General features: G+C 38.1%; 1 protein-coding gene across 2 annotated transcripts in view; it reads left to right on the forward strand.

Moving 5' to 3' along the window:
- The window catches only part of PDZRN4 (PDZ domain containing ring finger 4), a 390,048-nt gene that overhangs the window by 358,279 nt on the left and 15,919 nt on the right, over positions 1 to 15,850 (forward strand). For both annotated transcript variants that reach the window (XM_055248206.2, XM_055248207.2), the window contains 2 exons: positions 8,386 to 8,484; positions 11,404 to 11,466. In XM_055248206.2, the coding sequence (XP_055104181.2) occupies positions 8,386 to 8,484; positions 11,404 to 11,466 (162 nt within the window). The remainder of the gene's footprint in view (positions 1 to 8,385; positions 8,485 to 11,403; positions 11,467 to 15,850) is intronic.

Consider the following 15,850-nt stretch of genomic DNA (forward strand, 5'->3'; position numbering starts at 1 on the left):
CCCTACACCCAACTTCGCTTTAGCAGTTAACTAATTCAACAAACGCATGCGGGGCTTCTCATAAGCTCTCAGTCCTCTGCTGGTACAAGAAATGCAAAGAAAAAGAAGGCAAGGTGCCATCCTCAAAGAAACAAATTTCTGTTTGTTTCATATCTAATGCTGTGGGATATAATAACAGATCTAACAGATAAGGACCTTCTTAGAGAATAATAAACAGGTAAGTTTAAAAGTAAACATCTTAATGAAATACAAATTTTCCAATTAAAAAAAGAAAGAAAAATAAATGCTTATAATTGCCAAGAAGCTACTAAGCATCAGTGAAATTTTGACAGAGGACTTCAGGACCCCTATTTCAGAAAGAGTGATGGACAAGGGTACCATCTGGCAATTAAGCTGAGAGCTGAAAAATGAGAAAGAGCAATATACTATGAAATCAGAGGAAGGTGCTGTTTAGAATTCAGACCAGGTCCCTTAGCTAGAATGTGAATCCCAGCTCCACTTTCGACTTGCTGTGTTACTTGGGGCCCAAGTTCTCTCTTTGGCTTCTTTTCTTCATGTATGAAATGGAAATAATGATAACTGTGTTTAAGAACCGATAGGACAATGACACTGCTTGCATTCAAGCCCTTAGCTTCTCTTGCATGAACTGGTAACATTCACTTAATCCCTCCAGCTCACCCACTATGCTAGTGCTGAAGTCATCTTTCTAAACTGCAAATATGATAGTTTTATTTCTTTTATAATAGCCCCCTTTACTTTTTGCAAAGATCTCAAATTATATAATAGGCTGTGGTCATCCTTCCATGATCTGGACCTTGCTTACCTCTGCAGTTTTAGTGTTCACCATAACCCCTCACCCAGCCCAATCTCAAACTCTTAGCTTCGTACACATTAACTACGTAAAGTTCCTCTGACATGAAATGCTGTTTCCTACCTCTGTGCCTTTGCATGGTCAATGTTTCTCTGTTTGGAAATTTGGTCTCCTTGGTAAACACCAAGACTAATTTTATGATCTCTTCAAAGTTTGCTGGATTCTTCCAGTAGCCCCCAACCTAGAGCTGACTGCCACGTCCACAAGATTTCCCTCTGCCCCAGCCCATATTGATGATATTAATGTGTGTGTGTGTGTGTGTGTGTGCGTGTGTGTGTGTGTGTGTGTGTGTGTGACAATGAGAGCGATCTAATGAGGATACTGAAATAAGTAATACAGGATAAGAAGGAATAATTCCATGAGATAAATTCTTCAAAAATAATAAAGGAATGGTTTACAGAGCATGAATGGAGGCACTCATCTTCGGTAGGACTGGGGATTTTTCTTTCAAGCTGTATAGAAAGGCAGCCCAGAGAGTCTTTCTACTTACAAATGCATGTGGATTGACAAGTGGAGGGAAGACACAGAGGTTTCCATTCCATGGTTTCTTTTTCCTCCATGAAGTCTAGAACAAGATGACCAGCCAAGCATGAAGAGAGAGAAGGGCACGGTAGCAGAACTGCAGACAGAAGAGGTATGAGATACCAGACTGGGAGAGCAGAAAGTTGAGGTCATAATAATCCACTAGGATCCAGTGAACTATGAGATAAGGTCATCAACTAACAGTGGGCGGTTTTTGTTGGAAATTTGAAAAAAGAGGAGGAATTATGGCACTAGTTCCTTTAGCATGTGAAACGGCAACTTGGCAAGGAAAGTAGAGTGTAATTGTCAGGCAGCATGGATTGCCCATTTGCAAATTGTGGTAATGAATGTACAGGGAAAGCAGTCGCTATGGTCATGATGGTGTGCATCCCCTCTGGGGCCATGTCGCTGCTCAGCTGGGGAAGCAGGGAGGTGAATACTTGGTCTTAACCACAGTTGACCTTCTTCTGGATGATACAGTGGACAATGAGAACAGGGGAGTTGAGGATTTCGGAACTCTGCCAATGCTTTTTATCTAGAGTCATGTTGCCATTTTTGTCCCAAGAAAGGCAGGATTACATTTTTTTTAACAGATTGAGTTGGTGTAGTGTATTCTTGGTTATCAAAATACTCGTATAGCTTTGGGATTTTGAATTGGTAAATATTCATGATGTGTGAAAAATCATGATACATACTGTACGATCTCAGTCCCATAAAATTGGATGTTGTGCCTACACATGCACAGGACCTAGAAGAACATGTCAAACTATAAACTGCTTGTGATTGTGAATGACTTTGTTCTTTGCTTCTTGTGTTTTTCAGTTTCCTATAATGCACATATTAACTTTTTAAAAATAAAGATTATTTTAAAAGCCAAAAAAAAAAAAGGATACTACGTCTAACTGTGAATTTCAAGCTGCACCAGGAGACAGGAGTGAGCCTGAGGGAATTATTGACAGTGAGAAGGGGAAGGGTCAACAGGTTCAAGCTCTAGCGAGAGAACAAAAGTGCTGGAGTGAGAATGCAAGAGCATTTGAGCTGACCAGGAAGTGAAATGCTTAACATTGCTATTTTTAAAATAAGGCAACTATGAAAATGACATTTTATGAATGGTCTCTTCTACACATTGCTTATAGCATGTTAAACTATTTTGATGGAGATCTCCCAAAAACTGACATATGAGTCAGGAAATCAAATCACAAATTGCAGTGGATAGTTAGCAATACCTTTAGGAAGCTAATAAATGATCATTTTAATATCTGCTAAAAACTCCACATTCAACTACGAAAAACCTTGGATTCTGGATTCTTCCAAAGGTAAACCACATGACACCAACAAATAACAAAGTAATTGCAATTTCCTCAAAAGATACAACAAGCAAAATACAGAAGGGAGAAAAAAAAAAACCTTCCTGATGTACACAGAAGTGTCTTCCTGGTTTCCTTCTATACCTTTGTTCTTTGTTTCAGACAGATTGCTTTTGGGTGGGTGGAAGCCCATTCTAGGAAAGGTTTCCATGCAGTCTGCCTGGTTCCCTAGTTGTCATGGCAGAAGTAATGACACAAAATTTATGGATCATGGCCAGGCATGGTGGCTCATGCCTCTAATCCCAGCACTTTGGGAGGCCAAGGCTGGCAGATCACTTGAGGTCAGGAGTTCGAGACCAACCCGGCCAACATGGTGAAACCCCATCTCTACCAACAATACACAAATTAGCCAGGCATGGTGGCAGGCACCTGTAATCCCAGCTACTAAGGAGGCTGAGACAGGAGACTCGCATGAACCTAGGAGTGGAGGTTGCAGTCAGCCGAGATCATACCACTGCATTCCAGCCTGGGCGACAGAGTGAGACTGTGTCTCAAAAAAAGAATTAAAAAATAAAATAAAAACAAAATGTATGAATCACTTCTCACTTACTTCAATTTTATGTTTCTATTTTCTATTCCTGGTGCAGATTTCCTGACATCGACTGTTGTTTGCCAGCATCATGAATTCATTTCCTCCCCCATTAACAGTAGAGGCAAAAATAATGTTTCTTTCTTTGTTAAGGTATAAAATCTACTCCAAATAGATCATTGATGACTTTTTAAGGGGATTCACAGCCCACAGTGAGAAGCAGCCAAACTGGGCCTAGAGAAATGTGACTGCTTTCTTTCCCAAAGAATCTAGAATGTCTCTGATTCTAAGAATGGGAAATTGGAGGTTAAAAGCTGCCCATATTTCAGAAGACCATTGAAAAAGAAGTAGTCAAATAAAGAGGCGGGGTTAAGGATGTTAGGGAAAAGACATGACCATAAGCTTTAGCTTTTACCCTTATGTCTCTACAGAAATGTGATTTAATTATTAGTTGCAGCAACTTGTTATGAATAATTTGGAGTTGGAGGGTGCAAACCTGAAATGTTTTGTCAGAGGGATTTGATATTCCAGGAGTTTTGTGATTTATTTTTTACTAAGCATTATCCCCAGATTCCATTATGCAGGAGATAATGATACTGAAGCAATATTTTTATAATAGACTATCTAGCTTTCTCTTAGCTGTAGGGATTAAAGTTTTCATATTTCTCATTTGATTCATTTTGTGAAATAAGTGTTTTATTGGAACAAGAAAGCATGATATTTCACTAGTTACTAATCAACATTAAAAAATGTAAGATGATATATGATTAACACGGAGATTGAGTAAAAGTGCATGTATTGTCTAATAAATGAAAACCAGGAAAATAAATAAAGATATGGACATGAAAGACACTACATTCCCCTGTTGTCAACTGATATAAATGGCTAGCCTGTCTAGCCCTAGCTCTTCTTCAAACTTGAATAGTGCTGACTGCATTTGAATCTTCTTACGAAGAGGAAAATCTTTATGGCATGCATGGGCCTAAGTGTTTTTTAAAGTTTGAGAACAATGCTGCTTAAAAAGCCAATGCTTTTTGGACATTTGGGTTGGTTCCAAGTCTTTGCTATTGCACATTGTGCGCATGTACCCTAAAACCTAAAGTATAATAATAATTTAAAAAAAATGCTTTTTAAGCAGTGTCAACCCTTGTTTCTTTCCCCAGTAAGAGAGAGTTCTATCTAGAAAGCATTTTCTTTCTTTTTAAGTTTCTCATTTCTCCCTCATTTCATGACTCAGTCATGAAAACATATAAAAATTTCACACCACTGGAGCACAGCCAATTTATGTAAAAATCCTATTTGTGTCATTCTATGATTAGAAAGATGTTTCACAGCAAGCTTTAATAACAAACTCTAATCTTCTACTCCGCCTTCAACCTATATATAATCAATTTCTCACAATATTAAATGCTGAAGTTTGATTTTTTTTAAAGAGACTTTAGACGCGTCCCCAGAATAGCACATCTTGAAGTACATTTAAGTCAAAATAAATGTAGTTTCACCAGGTGTGTGAAGTGATTCTTTCACCCTAGTGACAAATGACTTATGGATGGTTAGTGCTGCCATCCATGCAGGCTTGGCTTTGATTTGTATACACTCATGAATTGTCTCCATGGAGAAAATGTACAGAGGTAGCATTTCACTTTTATGTGCTTCATCAAATAGCTTCCAAGTGACAGAGGGAAAGGTATGAAAGTTGTTAGGGAAAACATTCTCTATTACCAGGAGGTTGTTTCTTCAGAAGTCAGAGGCTTGTGTGTCCTGTGAAGGGAATACTTAATTAAACCTGTGCTGCAGAATTCCTTTCAGATAATCAGAGTCTTTATAAAGCCACCTTTGCCTCCTACAAACAAAATTGTCTACAGGTAGCTGCTTATAAGTTATTTTGACATAGAATTAAGGGAACTTTGATCCTAAAATGTATGTTTCTGTGTTTCAATATAAACTATGTAGTATCTGAGACATTCTCAGCCAAGAAATACAACTTCACACTTGGGACTTGTGTGAGGTGGTTTGCGGGATCCAGAAAAATCTCACTTGGGTCTCTTATGGTGCCTGAAGGCTTTCTGCCAAGGGTTTAGTCTCTTGCATTAAGGCTTTATATTTTCAGCCTTTATTAATATGCACTAAACCCTATGGGGTCACATGTTAAGTAATTGTTAATGATGATTCCTTTGAGAGATATTTATGTATCAATTATTTTTATGTCTCAAGAGTTATCTGTGAGAGAATGGAAAATCACACTGAATGCCAGGTTTTGTTAGGGGACAAGCAAAGTGGCACATCTATAATATTCATACCTCAGGGACTCCAAGCAGCTGAAAGGAAATAGGAGGGTGTTGAGTGTCTTACAAAGGGGAATATTGGAAACAAAGACCACGGAGATAACTCTGAGACCTGTTTCACAGTCCTGGTTTGGTCCAAGGCAAGGAAAATATTGAAAAGTTACTTTGACCTGAGGACCTTAGTCTCCTTTCCTCTGAGATTCTTGGGTAAGTGCTTTGATTTGTGGTGTTGAAGAATTATAGGCAGATTGTGCCCTTTTTGTTTTAATACATTCACTCAATTTTATTGCCAAACAGTTGTTCTAAGCAAACACCAAAGTCAAGGTACACCATTGAGAATGTGGAGAAAACATTCAAAAAAGAATGGTCCCCCCTGAAAACGTCTTCTCACAATACTGAGAGTTGCTTCCATGCTTTGTTAGGGCATTGAAAGTCGGTGGATTTCAGCTTTGGCTGCAGTTCCTCATTTGTGGTGATTTAAAGGTCCCAATATGAGCTCGTTATGGAGTGTGTAGGTTTCCTTATTGGCCTCTTAGGAGTCACTAAGAGATACTCCTCAACTGTATACCTTGTTGCTGTAATTGAAGCTGTTTTGTTGCTATAATTCCTTCCTAATGTTGCAGTTTTAGTCAAGTATTCTTTCCCTCTGGAGGCATTAATTATTACCAGTTTTGAAAAGACCTTTGCTTGGTGTGTACATTTTTGCTTCTGGTGCTAAATCATTTCACTGTTTCCTAGTTTACATCTGGGAAAAAGGATGTTTCACCTTTTCTCTTTACTGTTCAGTGTACACTATAACCTCTTTAAGCACTATAATATAGAGTATCTTTGTCCACCAGTCAGAAAGTCAGCATTCTTCTTAGTTTCATGCATTTCACTAATTTGCAGTACCTGTCTCAGAATAGAGGATTTAAATTTAGTTTTATTTGCTATTATCTGTGAAATTATCGGTCACTGGAGTTTATGAGAGCAAATCCCCTTGCTAAGGATTTACCCATGGTGTACAGCACATCATTTTTAAACAGGTTATTATCCACTGACAAGGACTTCATTCAAATACAAAATTGAAAAGTAAGATATATACTCAAATGTAACAGAGTGCTCTGGGAAGTATTCTCTTGTTTGAAGTTAAGTAAGTTTTCCTTCATTTTGTACTGGTAACTATTTCAGATTTTAGACAATTAAATGAATACTTTTTGTCTTTGTACATTTGGGCTGCTATAACAAAATACTGTGAACAGGGTGGCTTCTAAACAACAGAAACAAATTTATCACGGTTCTAGAGGTTAGGAAGTTGAAGATCAAGGCACCAGCAGTTTTAGTGTCTGGTGAGGGCCTGTTCCTCATAGAGGGCACCTTCTCACTATGTCTGTCCTTACAGGGTGGAAGAGGCAAGATAGCTCTCTGGGGCCTCTTTATAAGGGCACTAACGCTTTTCATGAGGGCTCAGCAACCCTTACGACCTACCAAAGTTGATTACCTTTGGTAATCACCTACAAAAGGCCCTACCTCCTTGGTAGGTAAAATACGTTGAAACCCTAACACAAATTGTAGGGCACACAAACATTTAGACCTTAGCACTCTATTCTTATCAACTTTCATAATCTTCACACACACACACACACACCTCTATTTCCAATCAAAGAGGAAAGACTACCTACTTATGGTTTTACAAAAATCTGTGTGCACCTGGGAAGATTTTTGAAATAAAATTAGTCACCCTTCAGCTAGTTGTTACTGAGTGCCCACACTGAAATATCCTGTTCTAGGCACTGGAGAAAGAGCATTAAGCAAGACAGACAAATTCAGAGTTCCCACAGAGCCTGAGTGCTAGAAATTGATCCAGACTTCACTTCTAATTTAAATAGACATTGTTCTTCTTCATCCAGTTACTTACTAATGGGTCTTATATTCTACATCCAATAGGAATAAATTCTCCATAATTAGTGTGCTAATTTGTGTTTTAATCCTTGGAAACATATAATTTATCCTGAAGTCATCTGCTTCTGAAAGTAGTACAAGTCCATTTCATTATATAAAACTGAAATACACTGAAATTTTTATTATTTTACTGAACATAAATCAGGAAATAAATTCAATATACATTACCCGAGGACTGACATTTCAAGCCCTTAGCCATGTGTTTCAGTAAATGTATTTTCTTGTTCATTTACTGCTTCATTTTGAATCATTGCCTCTGCCCCAAATGGCTTTTGATATCTCTCCCTTCAGCCTGGATGAACCCATTTCTTTCCAAGAATGAGAGTTTCTACAAAATAATAGAAAACCTTGGCCTGACCTATACAAAACACTTGCTTATTATCATATTGTATAGAAATTCAGAGCAGAATTGATGGAAACAGCTTGGTATAGTCTTATTTTTATTATTTGAACTTATTTTGTTTTCTTACAATACAAATAAAAACATGTAATAGGAACTCCTCATGTTTTTATGAACATTTTGCCACAAACTTTGACATTCTCAAATATTTTATTGATTCCAGTGTATTCATGTATACATGTATTTGATTTATACATTACTGTGTAATTTTTAAGGAGTTTTACATTGACAGCTTGATGCAAACAACTGTGTATCTCCAACCTTACAATAAAAATATAAAACAATGGCTTAACTACATAGAAATCCATGCTGAAAAGTCATTTGAATAATATTGGTTAAAAAAAGTTAATTTCCAATGTTGGGTAATAATTATTAATACTTGCCAGAGTGACCCAAAGAATATCAGTGAGTTCTCCATTCTGCTGCAGATTTTCTCTCTGACATAAATGTCATCTGTGTTGTTCTCTCAGGAGGTCGAGTTGTGTCGTGTTAGCAGTCAAGAGAAGCTGGGCCTGACAGTCTGTTACCGAACAGATGATGAAGAAGACACCGGCATTTATGTCAGCGAGGTAAGAAACGCCATGGAGGGGAAATTCGAGGAGGGAGACTAGGAGGAACAGAGCTAAATAACTCACAATGAGAAAACCCTTCCTTCAGAGGCTTGAATGTGAAGAATTGGAATTGGCCATGTTCCAAAACTTGTCACTTTCAATTAGGAAAGTAAATTATGCTGCCCAAGTAATGTAATTATTATCAGCTTGTTTAATGTGAATACTTTCACCCCAGAATCCCAGCAAGGAAAAGTGCAAAAGTGGTAACATTGTCCAAATTTGAATAAATTCCCATAAGAATGCAGCAAGTCCAGCAAAGTTTTTGATCCTCAAACATCTGTCCTTCCATTCTATTCTGTCTTTTATGAGTTCTATTAACAGTAGCACTAGCTAATTGTTTTAAATTACTACTCACAATAATCACATCTTTTACTCTGCTGATGGCATTGATACATTTGAATACCCAATGAGTGCATCTATTAGTTTGTTTTATTCAACCCCACAAGTGAGATTCTACACTTGATCTTAGCCAAAGGCCAAGAAGCAATGCACAAGTGAGAGTCTAAAATGTGAGATACTGTTAGTGTTCATTCCTTTTAAAGACTGTGAAGCAAATTTTATTACAATAGATGATTTTTAAAAACTCACAAAAAGCATTATTTTATGTGAAGTGGGAAGGAATGTTTTTAAAAATTAAGGCTGGACACAGTGGCGTATGCCTATAAACCCTGCACTTTGAGAAGCCGAGACAGGAAGATTGCTTGTGGCCAGGAGTTTGACCCTGTCTCTACAAAAAAAAAAAAAAAAAAATTAATTAGTCAGTCATGGTGGCATACGCCTGTAGTCCTAACTACTCAGGAGGCTTTGGCAATAGGATTGTTTGAGCACAGTAGTTCGATGTTATGGTGAGCTATGATTGTGCCACTGCACTCCAGTGCAGTGACACATGAGTGACAGAATGAGACTCTGTCTCTAAATATAAATAAATCAAAATTAAATATGCTTATCATAAAAAATTATATACTTATATGTGCAAAAATATGTGTGTATATGTTTATATATAAATGCAGAAGTTAGACAAACTAGATACTAATTGCTGCTCTATGCTGTTCTGAGTTTTCTCGGCCATAATTGTGAAGACATTACCTAATATACTGCGCTTCAGCTTTCTCAACTAGAAAGTGAGTGCAACAGTAGTTACCTTATTGTTTTGATAGACCTGCTTAGAATGTGGAAGAGATAATATAATTAATGCATTTAGAAAACACACAACTCTGTAAGTATAAAATATTACTCTTTATTCCTCTGCCAAAAAATTTACTGACTGGCTTCTGCCGTGGAAAAATCTCCAGGTAATATTCGACTTATGTACTTCTTTTAAATATGCAATTAGGATAATTCCTCTGATTAGGGTGAGGAAGTATAAGGAAACACCTGTGGCATTATCTTTTGTAATACGTACAGAGGTAGGAAGGTAGAAGTTTAATATTAGTTTGATTACAGTTCTAAAGATGAGGCTTTAGATTATGAGTGGCTTTTAAATGGGACACAGTTTATGAATCACCCTTCACTTCCTTCTAGTAAGTCTCTATTTACTATTTAAATATGTCAGAATTGGAGCTGCACTTTTCAGGGAAGGGAAGGAAGCCACAGGATCTGAACATATGTACTTGGAAGGAATGTTTTCCTTTTACCTCTTACATGTAATTATAGTGTCACTTATTCTTGACTGATGATTTAAGGCCCAATTATTAGGTGGCACCCCTAATAAGAAAGTAATATCTAACATATGGATAGGATGGATCGACCTTATGCTACAATTGAAACAGTTTGCTTAAAAAAAGCTTTGATGCAACAAGCCTAAATAAAGTTTGAAGCCATCACATGAAATCTGATAGATGAAATTACCCCCAGTGAACTGTAAGTCATCACTCAAGCTTAGCCCATTAAAATGCTGATAAGCTCCTAATACAGCCTTAAATATCTATACATTCTAAAATAGTTTATAGTTAATATACTTTACCCCACATGTAAAGTAGTACTGAGTAATTAAATACATTGATCAGATTTGTGTGTGTGTGTGTGTGTTTCTTGAGCAATATAGGTTGTAAATGTCTTTATATATAAATTAATGTGCCCATGAGACATAATTCTCTTTAATAAGTATGGACTTGGGCTGGGCGCAGAGGCTCAGGCCTGTAATCCCAGCACTTTGGGAGGCCGAGGCGGGAGGATCACAAGTTCAGGAGATTGAGACCATCCTGACTACCACAGTGAAACCCCGTCTCTACTAAAAATACAAAAAAAAAAAAAAAAAAAAAAATAGCCAGGCGTGGTGGCGGGTGTCTGTAGTCACAGCTACTCGGGAGGCTGAGGCAGGAGAATGGCGTGAACCCGGGAGGCGGAGCTTGCAGTGAGCCGAGATCGCGCCACTGCACTCCAGCCTGGGGGACAGAGCGAGACTCCGTCTCAGAAAAAAAAGAAAAAAAACGATGGACTTACACTATAGCTATCAGCTTTGCTAAGACAAAAAGTAAATTTCCTGGGTCCAGAGAGTCCTAGTATTACCATCATCTCATGTCAACTGAAGATCATGTGTGACAGTTGGGATACAGAAATGAGTGAATGAATGTGGAAAAAAAAAAAAGAATGAAGGGAAAAAGGAAAGAAGAAATAGAGGAGGAGGAAGGGTGGAAAACTGGTCTTCAGATTAAGTCCTCTAATTTTAGTCCTCACAATTTTATTCGTGTTCATTCTAAAATAGCTCGTTTACATTTTTAGAATCAATGAGTTTTGATGGAGAGAAATATATGTACTATCATAAATCAACAGACAATTTTGAAATAGCTTTTTCAAAATATATTTTAAAACCATATTTTTAAGTTATTGAGGGAATGTTTCATACCCAGTTGAAGATGCATGTCCTCTTTGTTACAGGTTGACCCAAATAGCATTGCAGCCAAAGACGGCCGGATTCGAGAAGGGGATCGGATTTTGCAGGTGGTGTAGTAATTTCCTTTAGTTTCCCATGGTCTGTCCAAAGTTACTATTTTATGTTGTTTCTTGTAAACTGTTGAGAAGAGAATTTGTCTTTGCTTTTGGATGTTAACATCTACAAAACCAAAAAAAAAGTGCTATCATTTAAAACTAATTAAGGATGGTTCGATTTATTAAGAGTGATTAGCTAATAATTAGTGGTTCGGATACCATCCCTGGAGTCAAATTTGACTTCTCTTCCAGCTTCACCATTTGCTTGGCACATTACATAACCTCCTCTCATCCTAAGCTTTATTTCCTCATCTTAAAAAAATGGTCATAATAACCTATTACTGTTGTGAAGGTGAAATGAGATTATGCATGCAATATGCTTAACACAGTGCATAAGTACTTAATAAATATTAATAGCTATTATTACTAGCAGCAGCAGTTATTGCTGCCTTTTCCAGAATAAATTAAGTGAACATGGATCTAGATGTTCCTTTGCTATATGAAAGTCTAGAAGTTTGAAGAAGTGTCAACTACAGTCGTGCATCACTTAATATGTTTTGTGAAATGTCATTAGATGATTTCCCGGTTGTGCAAACATTGGAGAGCGTACATACACAGAACTAGATGGTACAGCCTACTACATACACACCTAGGCTAGCTGGCATAGCCTATTGCTCCTAGGTTACAAACCTGTACAGCATTTTACTGCATTAAATACTGTAGGTAATTGTGACACAATGGTAAGTCTTTATGTATCTAAACAGAAAAGGTACAATAAAACACAGTATTATAATCTTATATGCCCACTGATGTATCTGCAGTCCATTGTTGACTGAAAAGCTGTTGTGTAGTGCACTACTATATTTACTAATGAGTTGCTGGGAGATGAAGGAGAATGTGTTTTATTCCCCACATGGAAATGTGAAAACATAGAAACTGATTACATTTCAGCTTTATGCGAGAGATACTAAGCAGACTGTAAGAGGGATGTGAGGCTGGAAAGAGAGTTTTAGGCCAAATCAGGAAGAGCTGAAAGCCGGTTTCTATCCTACACCTGCCTTCACCTGTTCGCTCTCTCTTTTCTGAGTCCTCTCCCATAAAGAATGGCTGCAGGGGCCAGGCCCAGTGGCTCACGCCTGTAATCCCAGCACTTTGGAAGGCCAAGGCAGGCAGATCACCTGAGGTCAAGAGTTTGAGATCAGCCTGGCCAACATGGTGAAACCCCATCTCTACTAAAAAATACAAAAATTAGCCAGGTGTGGTGGCAGGCACCTGTAATCCCACCTATTTGGGAGGCTGAGGCAGGAGAATCGCTTGAACTCGGGAGATGGAGGTTGCAATGAGCCGAGATGGCATCACTGTACTCCAGCCTGGATGACAGAGTGAGACACTCTCAAAAAAAAAAAAAAAAATGGCTTCAGGGAGACACACAAACTCCCCAGCTCTTGTGAACAGATCAACCCCGAGATAAGACCAGAGGTCCTTTGGGATGGAATTTCACTGCTGATCACAACTGTGAAACAGAGAGGAGGACTTGAATGATAAATCCAGGGAGCGCTAAGCTGTTAAAACGTCACTGCCATTGTTCCAGAGCTCCGTTTCTCCTTGTTGGATACAGACCCCTGGAGAGTGTTTTTTTGGATTCCACCCTTTTGGAATCTGAAAACCAGGGCCTCAAAAATAGATAAGATGTTGTCCCAGCATTTGGAGCATGCCGTCTCTGTTTAGGAAGACAGGAGCATACACAGATGATTACAGTACAGCGTGACACTGTCATGGTAACACTCTGCCTGCATTGCCTGGTCATATGTCCTGCCCAACTTTCTGCAGTTCTCTCCCTTGTTCAGGACAACACTTATGGAATCACACCACCTCCTCACCGCCTGTTCTTCCTCTAGCTAGATAGTGCAGAGCTCCTTTTTTTTACCATGGACCTTCTGTTAAGGCTCCAAACAGGAAAGAATACAAAGTGTGAATTAATGATCGTTTGGGGTCCCACTAGTTTTCAGAAAACCGCAAGTATATAATTTCTCCTTCAGTGAGCTCTCTAAATAGTGATCTATAGTAAACAAAATGGAACTACATCTGTCATACATAGGGGAATGAAAAGTGGACCAGGAAGCCAAGATAGTCTTGTTGACCACCACATTTCTGTCATCTTTAACACATGCACATGAATAAATCAATGAATGAAACCAGGGAATTCAGTGGAGAGAATGATAGGATAGATCAGTAACATCTGTTGAAAGGCTTTGCTTATATAGCTTCATTAAGAAATTAAAGGGACCAGAAGACATTTATGCAGCCAAAAAACACATGAAAAAATGCTCATCATCACTGGCCATCAGAAAAATGCAAATCAAAACCACAGTGAGATTCCATCTCACACCAGTTAGAATGGCCATCATTAAAAAGTCAGGAAACAACAGGTGCTGGAGAGGATATGGAGAAATAGGAACACTTTTACACTGTTGGTGGGACTGTAAACTAGTTCAACCATTGTGGAAGTCAGTGTGGCGATTCCTCAAGGATCTAGAACTAGAAATACCATTTGACCCAGCCATCCCATTACTGGGTATACACCCAAAGGACTATAAATCATGCTGCTATAAAGACACATGCACACGTATGTTTATTGCGGCACTATTCACAATAGCAAAGAGTTGGAAGCAACCCAAATGTCCAACAACGACAGACTGGATTAAGAAAATGTGGCACATATACACCATGGAATACTATGCAGCCATAAAAAACGATGAGTTCATGTCCTTTGTAGGGACATGGATGAAACTGGAAAACATCATTCTCAGTAAACTATGGCAAGGACAAAAAACCAAACACCACATGTTCTCACTCATAGGTGGGAATTGAACAATGAGAACACATGGACACAGGAAGGGGAACATCACACTCCGGGGACTGTTGTGGGGTGGGGGGAGGGGTGAGGGACAGCATTAGGAGATATACCTAATGCTAAATGACGAGTTAATGGGTGCAGCAAAACAATATGGCACATGGATACATATGTAACAAACCTGCACATTGTGCACATGTACCCTAAAACCTAAAGTATAATAATAAAAAATAAAAATAAATAAATAATTAAAGGGACTATTTTCGTGTATCATCCAGATAATGAAAGCTTCAAAAGTGTTTTACTATTTTTTAAATTTTCAAATAATTTTAAATGTATTGTTCACTTTGTTAACATCTCCAGTAAAATATACTCAAAATAATGTAATCTTTTGATGTTCAGAGTCACGTTACACCCAGCATTCATTCCACAATGCTATAATAGGGTAAAATGCTCAGTGATTGGAAAGTCTGGAAGATCTGTGCCCCAACATGAAATGACCTTATTTAGATACATTTGCAGATGCATTAGGTCTATATTGTGTCATTTTTCTTACTCCTCCCTTGCTGTTGCCAGCTGGCACTTCTTCCTCTTGCCATCTACTTCACATCCCATACCTCCTACTGTACCTGGCACCCTTCCTAGTTCCCAGCTAACTACTCTTCCATAGGCTAGATACACAAATACAGTTATTAAAATTTCATTAATTTGTTCTGTGGGTATAGTTGGATAGAAATAAAGTGCATGTGTTTCCATACATGCATACTGTATGTTATGACACTTCCAAATCCTTAGGGATATTGTGGGCAGATAAGTTTTTAGAGAAAATATCTGCTAGATAATAAAGCATTTCTTAATGGTCTAGATTCACTAAGGAAACAATAGCAGGATGTTAAAGTGCTGTTTTCTGCCTGATTACTTTATATTCTATGACAAATGTGTCACACTTAATACATGTCCCAGTAAAAAACCTGGAATACAATTCTGTTTGCACACATAGGAAACGAAGAGTCTTAAGGGTGATTATGAAATTATATTAAGTAAAACTCTGACAAAATTGTACCCAGAGACAAATAGCTCCCTTATGGTTGATGAGGAGATTATGGGATACCCTGTAATGAGCAGTTAATGACTCCTTTGCCAGAGAGATGAGAATGGGAAAAACAGAGGATTTACTTCTTATCCTTAAAGTTTCTTGGATGCTTTTATTTAAATGAATCCCTTTAGAGCAATTGTGATTTTAATTTTCTGTTCATTTGACCTAAGTAAAGTATGTCAATGGCCCTGCCCTCATTGTATAGCCAAACTTTTCTTAATGTAGCACATCATGGGCCTGCATGTGACCTCACTCAATGACATCTCACTCACACACACATACACACACACACACACATGCTCTCACACAAAGGGGATTGTTATAGAGTAGGGATTGTGCAAAAGAGAAACCAGGAACCAACTTCTCGAGAATAGTTGTGGTTCTCCTGTGTTTTTAGTGTGCAAGGAAAGTTCTTCCTTTTCATTCCTGCACAGTTCTGTCTGCTG

This window comes from Symphalangus syndactylus, chromosome 17 (assembly GCF_028878055.3).
Source record: "Symphalangus syndactylus isolate Jambi chromosome 17, NHGRI_mSymSyn1-v2.1_pri, whole genome shotgun sequence".
Taxonomy (NCBI): domain Eukaryota; kingdom Metazoa; phylum Chordata; class Mammalia; order Primates; family Hylobatidae; genus Symphalangus; species Symphalangus syndactylus.